General features: G+C 43.9%; 1 protein-coding gene across 2 annotated transcripts; it reads left to right on the top strand.

Moving 5' to 3' along the window:
* The first annotated feature begins 284 nt into the window (after window positions 1-284).
* Window positions 285-2,422, top strand: SMIM30 (small integral membrane protein 30). 2 transcript variants are annotated; one of them, XM_033058008.1, is made up of 2 exons: window positions 285-360; window positions 1,067-2,422. In XM_033058008.1, exon 2 carries the CDS (start codon window positions 1,138-1,140, stop codon window positions 1,321-1,323), a length of 186 nt encoding a protein of 61 aa, XP_032913899.1. In that variant the 5' UTR covers window positions 285-360; window positions 1,067-1,137; the 3' UTR covers window positions 1,324-2,422. The 2 variants fall into 2 exon arrangements, with proteins under 2 accessions (XP_032913899.1, XP_032913901.1); XM_033058010.2 differs by lacking the exon at window positions 285-360 and adding an exon at window positions 567-785.
* The last annotated feature ends 5,286 nt before the right edge of the window (window positions 2,423-7,708 follow it).

The following is a 7,708-nucleotide window of genomic DNA, read 5'->3' as shown; positions in this document are numbered from 1 at the left end:
CCGGCTGGGAGCCGCCCTGGGGAGCAGCCGGCACCCCCGGCCAGGGCTCCCGGCCCCACCGCATCCCTCCAGGCCCAGGCCGGCCTGGCGAGCACCGCTCCCGAGCCACCGCCACCGCCTGTGCCCCCGAAACGTCCCGGGAATGGCGGTGGGCGCGGCAGGGGCAGCGGAGCGGAGCGCAGCGGAGGCGGCCCGGCCGGGTCACGCCCGCCCCCGGCCGCGCCACCGCCCCTTCCTGTCATGGCCGCGGCCGGGCAGCGGGAGCTCGGCGGGGCGCTGCGGGCCGGCGCCTTCGGCTGCTGAGCGCCCCGCGGGCGGCGCGGAGCGGGGACGGCCCCAGCCCGGAGCCGGCGGCAGGAGGTGACTGAGGGGCACTGCACGGGCAGGGCCTGTCGGGGGCTGCCCCGAGGAGCGGCCGGCCCCCAGCCCCGCGGCGGGACGGGGCGGCGGGGGCGGCCCGGGGCTGGCGGGCTCCGGCCCCGCCGGGGTGCGAGCGCGGCAGCCGCTTATTCGGGTGTCCCGGCGCGGGTTTTTGTCACTTGTTTGTGTGCTCCTTGGGGGCACCTTTCCAAGTTGTAGGAACCACGACAGACGTTTGTCCCGCAGTGAGGGTGTGCACGGTGGCCCTGCCCAGGAGGTTAAATTCACGGCCTCCCCATGTACCGTGGTGTGTCCGTGCTCACGGACCCCGAGGGTGACGGTGTTAGGAAGTGTGGGTGCGTGATGAGCAGCAGCCGTCAGGCCCTCAGCACCTGGTGAAACAGGCCCGCGTAGCGAAGCACCAGGTAAGCAGGCTCTGGTGGCTGCAGGCAGGGGAGCCTGTTGTGACTTCACCTCATGGTGAGTCAGAAGATTACTTTCCACAGAGTTTCATAACAAGATAGCAAATCCACTGTGGCTGTCTCATGATAGTAAGCCATTTGCTTTTGTAATTGGGAAGATAAAACCTAAATTTCATGAGCCCCACACAGATACCTGTAATAATGCATCAGTCAGTTGGCTTTTGGCAAGACAAATCGGGGGGTGGAAGGAAAATCCTGTAACATTCCTTTTGTTTTCCTTGTAGATACCAGTGAAGCACCTGCTGTCCACCACTTTCTTCATTTAACTTCCCCTTGGGATCAGCTGATCATCAGCATGCCTTCAACTGAGAGCACGTCAAAACTTTTCCTGGTCCTGGTGTCACTGCTGCTGGTGCTGCCAGCAGTTGAAGCCCTGGATGCAGGAGATACCATTGCCTTCCTCCTAGGCCTCGCTGTCAGTGTCGTCGGATTCTGTGCCTGCCTCGGCTTGTATGCAAGGAGAAGGAATGGGCTGCAGTGACCTCAAGAAAATGCTCAGATGAAGTGAATTTCCAAACACAGCTTGGGGTTGGGTGTAAGACTGAGCTTTGGTTCTGGATAACTTTCAAAAAATATGTACTAGATATTTCTCCAAACCCCTCTTACTGTTCAGTACAACAGAGTCAAGACTGTACTCAGTAAAAGCGATTTGTATGATCTATCCTGATTACAAAAAGATAGTTTTATATTGTCTGTGATTAAATATTGCCTTAGAGAAGGGTAAAAACTTTTTGAATGGGGAAGTAAAACTATAGAGTGGCTTACAGTAAAAGTTTATAAATTTAGCATGTGAGGGACGCCATCAACAAGTTCTATAATTTTGGTTTCGATGTTTAATCAGGAGGAAGCAGCTATTAATCTTCCAGTCAAGATGACAAGAGTTTTGAAATTAGTCCTAACTGGATAGCTAGTGAGCATACTGCTCAAACTTGTGTGCTCATGCTCATATTCTCTGTAATGACAGTTAACACCTAACAGATCACTTCTGCTGTCACATGGATGAGACTTAAGAGAACTAAGGAAACATGAAAGGCTTTTTTTTTCCTTTTAGAGTATTTTTAGAATATTTTTATTTTAGAATATGCTGCTCTTTTAGCCTGTATTCTTATTACCAAGTAGATACACCTCAGAATGAGCACACCATTTTTATTTAACATGTATTTCACAGAAAAGTGCATGTAAGGCTATACAAATCAGATTAGGGATATAGGCTTTGTCTCTTGTTTGTTTTTGTACTCAGCTTTTTTCTAGGCCCACCGGGTTTATGACTTAGTTTATTTGGTGTTTGTACTTTTTTTTCTGCAAAATGGAAGACTTAACTATTTTGATGAGGACTTCTGTGTATTTCTGCATTAGAAGGTTGTTAGAATTATAATAAGACCATTGTGCACATATGTTTTTTTACAATGTCGAAAGAACTTGTTGAAATCCTGGGTTTAATCAATTACTCCATTGTTCTTGAGTGTATTCCTGGTGACAAACCTATGTTGCTAGCTAAACATTTAGGCTTCTCTAACTGATGCATATGACTTCCACAGAAGATTAGGACCAAAACCAAAGTAAAATATCCTGGTGCAAAATGGGAGATGTAAATAGTCTTATTCTGTTCATGCTCAGTCAGATTGCGTGGTATATGGTTGAAAGACAGTAGTGTGTCTAGAACCTGTTTCTTTAAGTACCAAAGGTGAAATGGGCTCAGCCTAGAATGTCTTCCACAAGTCTGTCTTGCTTGTTAAGATGTTCTAGCTTGAGCCAAGGAGCACAATCTGTGACAGCAGCAGAATAAGCATAGGAAGATGAGCTCTCCACAGTTCACAGAATTTCCTTCTGATCTTGTGCTGTGGACACTGCCACTCTTTGCTAGAAATCTTGGCTTTTATCTTTCAGAATTACCTATTTTGATAGTGTTCTTCCACATCCTCTGTGTCTCTGTTCAGTAGAGCACAAAGCAATGGCCATGGGCAGGTCTTACGTAAGTAATTGTGCGGGCAGATCATGTTCTCCAGATCCTGATTTCTGCATGCCATTTTTGGCAGAAAGGGACACAATGCACAATTACTATGTACAAAGGAAATCTACAGCCCTAAGAGGAGCTTCAGACAGAAGTATCATCTTTGAAAGCTGCCTAGCAGCAGTAGATGATCCTGTACATGATAATTCAACTGGGTGGGTTGCAAGCAGAGATCGAAGTATGATCTTTGATGTTCCAGCTTAGCTAAACAAAACAAAACAAAAAAAAGGCAAAAAGCAAACAAATCAAAAATACCAATAAACCCCCCTGTGGATGATACAATTCCTCCAAAGCCATCTTCCCCTGGCCTCTGGAACTTGCTATAATAGATAAGGTATCCTAGATACCAAGGTTCAGCCAAATTCCTTAAGAATTTGGTCACTCTCCTAACACTTCGGAAGATAATTGGTTAGAAATTAGGATGTGTAATTGGTCAGTTTACCTTTAGAACTTCTCACTTAGATTGGAGGCTGTTCTTTGTAAAACTTTTATTGGTTGTAGCTTGAATCCTCCCTGAACCTATAAATATAGTTATCTGCCCTTTGTTCTGAGAGAATCCTTGCTTGACCACCCTTCATGTGAAATAAAGACTCTTGTGGAATTCGTCAAGTAAGATCTCCGATCTTTCTCTGTTGGCTAAATGTGAGTTTTTCTGAGAGATAGCTACATTTTAGCACTCTCTGGTCCTGGCAAATACCACCAGGGACCAAAAAAGAAAACCACACCCCCCAAAAAAATTTCCACTCAATTTACTTTATAGTGCCCAAAGTTTAAAAATTTTGTCATTTTTTCAGTAAAATATTAAGTATTGCTCTTTCAATAGAATACATTTTAACACAAGCAGATTTTCACAGACTCCATTATCTACTCCTTGGGAATGATCCCTGGCAATGGTCTGACAGAACTGGGCAACAATTTCACTGCAGGAGAACAAAATTTTAAGAGAGTTAATTATCTTCAGGCAGTAGGGATATGAGAAACTGTATTATTTGCCCAAAGCTGTATGTACTTCATTGAAAGGTGTTTGCATTGAAAGGCTTTGTTTCCTGGGTTCTGATAGAAACTTTATTGTTAATGACTTGAATTTCTCAATTACCTGCGTGTAAAATCAGATACCCCTGTTCTTCCTCTGTCTTAATAAACTTTGGAATATGATTTGTCATCACCTTGATAAGTAATTCTTATGAAAAGGAAAATTGAGATGACAGGCTTACAATCTGGTGCAGCTTATTTATGGAGGAAAAACGAAACGTTCCTGACACCCCGGAAGTGTGGCTTATAATCGGTGCGGCTTGTAATTGTGAAATTACTGTATTTCTTTTTTCCTTTTGACTGTGATTTTTCAACATGTCTTACATAGTTGCCTTTATACCCAAAAACTTATTTATGTCAGTTTTCTAGCTGGAGACACAAGGATATAAAAGACCATTTTCTGTTGTTTTTTTTTTCTTTTTTCTTTTAATGAAATATTATGTTCTATTGGTTTAGTTATTTGAATCATACGTTTTTGTTTTTCTTTTTTAAACTTTAAAAGAGCTCGTTTTATCCCAGCATTTTGTGAAAACAGGGTTCTAGCTCTGTCACAATTTCAGCTACTGCACAAATCAGTTCACTGTGCACTAAGCTAATACTATTAGCTGTTTTCAGAGCAGATAGTAGAAACAGCCTGACAATGTCCACCTCTTAACTAACTCTGATAAAAAAACCTGCAGGACAAGAAAGAGTTGCTTTTGAATGCTGTGATTTCCATATGCTTTAACAATAATGTAGCTTAAAAAACAGCCATCCTAAAACATATACCAGTCTCTTGATGAATGGACAGAAGGCCTTCCCTTCTGACATACCTTCAAGTGCTGCACACCAGCTAGGCCTTACCCTTCTGCTGCATACAGCAGTACCTGGGGCTGGAATACAAAGGCTTTCCACAGTTCCTAATGCACTTGCTTCTCTGGGTGAATGAATGCTGGTACATCTCTTTTCCCTACTCAGATAAATCCTGCTGCTGGTGGTGATGCTGCTTTAATACTATTGTGAGACCTGGCAATTCTATGACATCTTGCATTTGAGGACCTTTAAATGTTTACAGGTATTAATGCTTGCATCCCAATTGTATCCTTGGGGCAAAGTGGAAGGAGAATCACTGGCTTATGATGGAGTCACAGGAAGCAGTTGGTATCTCCAAGATACTGAGTTTTCTGGAGTGTGTTTGGCTTGTGGTTCTCAGCCACTATGCCTTTCCATGGGAGCTGTCCCTGGTCTAGCCCAGACTCTTGTGTACTGACTAGACTCAATTAAACACAGTCTGAAGCCCTGGTTCCCCTTTGCATAATGCTCTTTATATAAGCTTTGTGAGAAGGGAAGTTCACTGTTTATAACAAGATAAACATGGCTGAATAAGTCTGTTGACATGGTAGATGTACTAATTATTATGCTACAGAAGTAACCTTTCCATTCATTTCTACATCTGATGAAAGGTTTGGCAGATCTAAACTGGTGTAATGATGAAATTGTTAGTAGTGGTGAAAATGCGAGCTTGAGACTGGTTGACCTCCCAGTTTAAACTTGAACAAGTAGTAAATGATCTGAAGTCAACAGAAGTATGAGTTGTTCACCAGATGAAGTGAAACTAATTCTGAACCAAATGCAGCAAAACATACTGGGCAAGATCTGATGTGACTATTGATGCACAAGACTGGACTACTTAATTCCTGCCAAAATCAATCTTCAGAACTTTCAAGTGACAATTTTAATACATTAAAAGACTACACTATACATTAAATAAGACTACACTGCTAAGTGTTCAATTCTCAAAGAATGTAATCAGTTTTTAGATTACAAAGATATTCAGTTCACATGAATACATAGTAACACCAAATATTACATTTGGAAAACAAGTTTTCCAATAAGCAACATGGAACTTACATACCGGGCATGATATGACAAATAACAAAAAAGTACATCTTTCTTTGAACTAAAATTAAAAGGACAATAAAATAATATAGGCATTCAAAACATTTCCAGACCTTTTACTGTCTCCTCAGCTCAGTTTCTCTGTAATGGAATTTGAAAATGTGTGGGAAGCTCTGTCACATTAAGGTACAGGCATACTAGACAGTCAGCAGAGCCTTTTGTTTCTGGATCATTCATCTGATCAGATCAAAACAGATTTTCATGAGGAAAAATAAAACAAAATGTCCCTTTTGTGTGCTAAGCAAAGAGACCCATAGAATCATAGAATCATAGAATGTTAAGAGGTTGGCATGGCCCTTAATACCACCTGGTCCCAATCCTCCCTGCCATGGGCAGGGACACTTCCCACCAAAACAGGTTGGTCAAGGCCTTATCCAGCCTGGCCTTGAACACTGCTGGCACTGGAGCATCTACACCCTCCCTGGGCAATCTGTTCCAGTGTCTCACCACCATCACAATTAAAAATTTCATCCTAATACCTAACCTAAATTCCCCCTCTTTCAGTTTGTACCTATTACTCATTGTCCTGTCACTACAGTTCCTGATGAAGTGTCTATCTCTGGCCCCACTCAGATATTAGAAGGCTGCTATGAGGTATCTATACAACCTTCTCTTCTCCAGGCTAAGCAGCCTAACTTTCTCAACCTGTCTTTTAGGGGAAGTGCTCCAGTCATCAGCTTCACTGCCCTCCTCTGAACTTGGTCCTAGAGTTATATGCCCTTCTTCTGTTTGGAGCACCAGAACTGTACCTAGCAGTCCAGGTGGGGTCTCACAAAAGCAGAGCAGAACAGGTGAATCACCTCCTTTGACCTGCTAGCCACACTCCTTTTGATACAGCCCAGGACACAGTTGGTTTTCTGGGCTGCAGGTGCACACTGCTGGCTCATGTTGAGTTTTTCATCAACCATTACCCCCAAGTCTTTGCAGAGCTGCTCTGAACACCTCTCCACTCAGCCTGTAGGTGTGTCTGGGATTGCCCTAACCCAGGTATAGGACCTTGCTGAACTTGATGTGGTTCAGATGGGAACACCACTCGAGCCTGTCAAGGTGCCTCTGAAAGGCCTCCCTTTCCTCCGGTGGGTCATCTGCATGACACAGCTTGGTATCATCAGCTTATTTGCTGAAGGTGCCATTACACAGCATAAGTGAAGGCTGGAAAGCAGAGTGTCCTCCATCAGACCTAGGAGCTGGAAAAATTAGAGGCAGGGAAGAGACACTTGTGTCCACAAGCACACTGATGCAGAAATCTAGAGGTTGCTGCTGGGTTGGGTTAAAGTTTGTGTTCTGCTTCAGTCTTCCTGTATTGGCCATGTTCCTCCTCACTAGTCATTGTCTTGGAAATTTCAACAGGAACCAAGAGTACTGGCAGCTTTCTCAGCTGCCATCCACTCAAGACACTAAAATTTTACATATATCTTCATACTACTACTCTCCACTTGGCAAGTATAAAGGCATGAAAATTACCTTCTTTTCCTGAATGGAGCTGAAATACTGCAGAGCAACACAGTTCTGGAATTCAACTGCTTCAGTCTAAAGCCCCAAATGTGAATTATGTCAACTCCAGCCCAAGTCAACATTTTGAAAATATTAAGATATTAAGATTTGACAGCCAGAATAAAAGACCTTGTTGCTCGTGGGTTTCCCATTGGCATCAGTGGGAGTTTAAGAACAAGGTCAAATTCAAAATACAGGTTTGGATGCAGTAGATATGATGATAGGCTGGAGGGGTCCCTGCATTTGACCAGTAGTGCACCTTGCACCAGATGGTGCTCTGCTGAAGGGGTGACCATACTGCCTTCTGAATCCCATATAACTTTACCACAACCGTCCCCCATGCCTATGGCAGCAGGCTGTCCTGATGCACAGGATGCTGGCTAACCTCAAA

The sequence above is a fragment of the Catharus ustulatus genome, chromosome 4 (assembly GCF_009819885.2).
Source record: "Catharus ustulatus isolate bCatUst1 chromosome 4, bCatUst1.pri.v2, whole genome shotgun sequence".
NCBI lineage: Eukaryota > Metazoa > Chordata > Aves > Passeriformes > Turdidae > Catharus > Catharus ustulatus.
This window is presented reverse-complemented; position numbering and strand designations above follow the sequence as displayed.

What these genes read in the sequence shown, in the direction of transcription:
- SMIM30 (XM_033058008.1), top strand. Translation starts at nt 1,138, where the DNA reads ATGCCTTCAACTGAGAGCACGTCAAAACTTTTCCTGGTCCTGGTGTCA.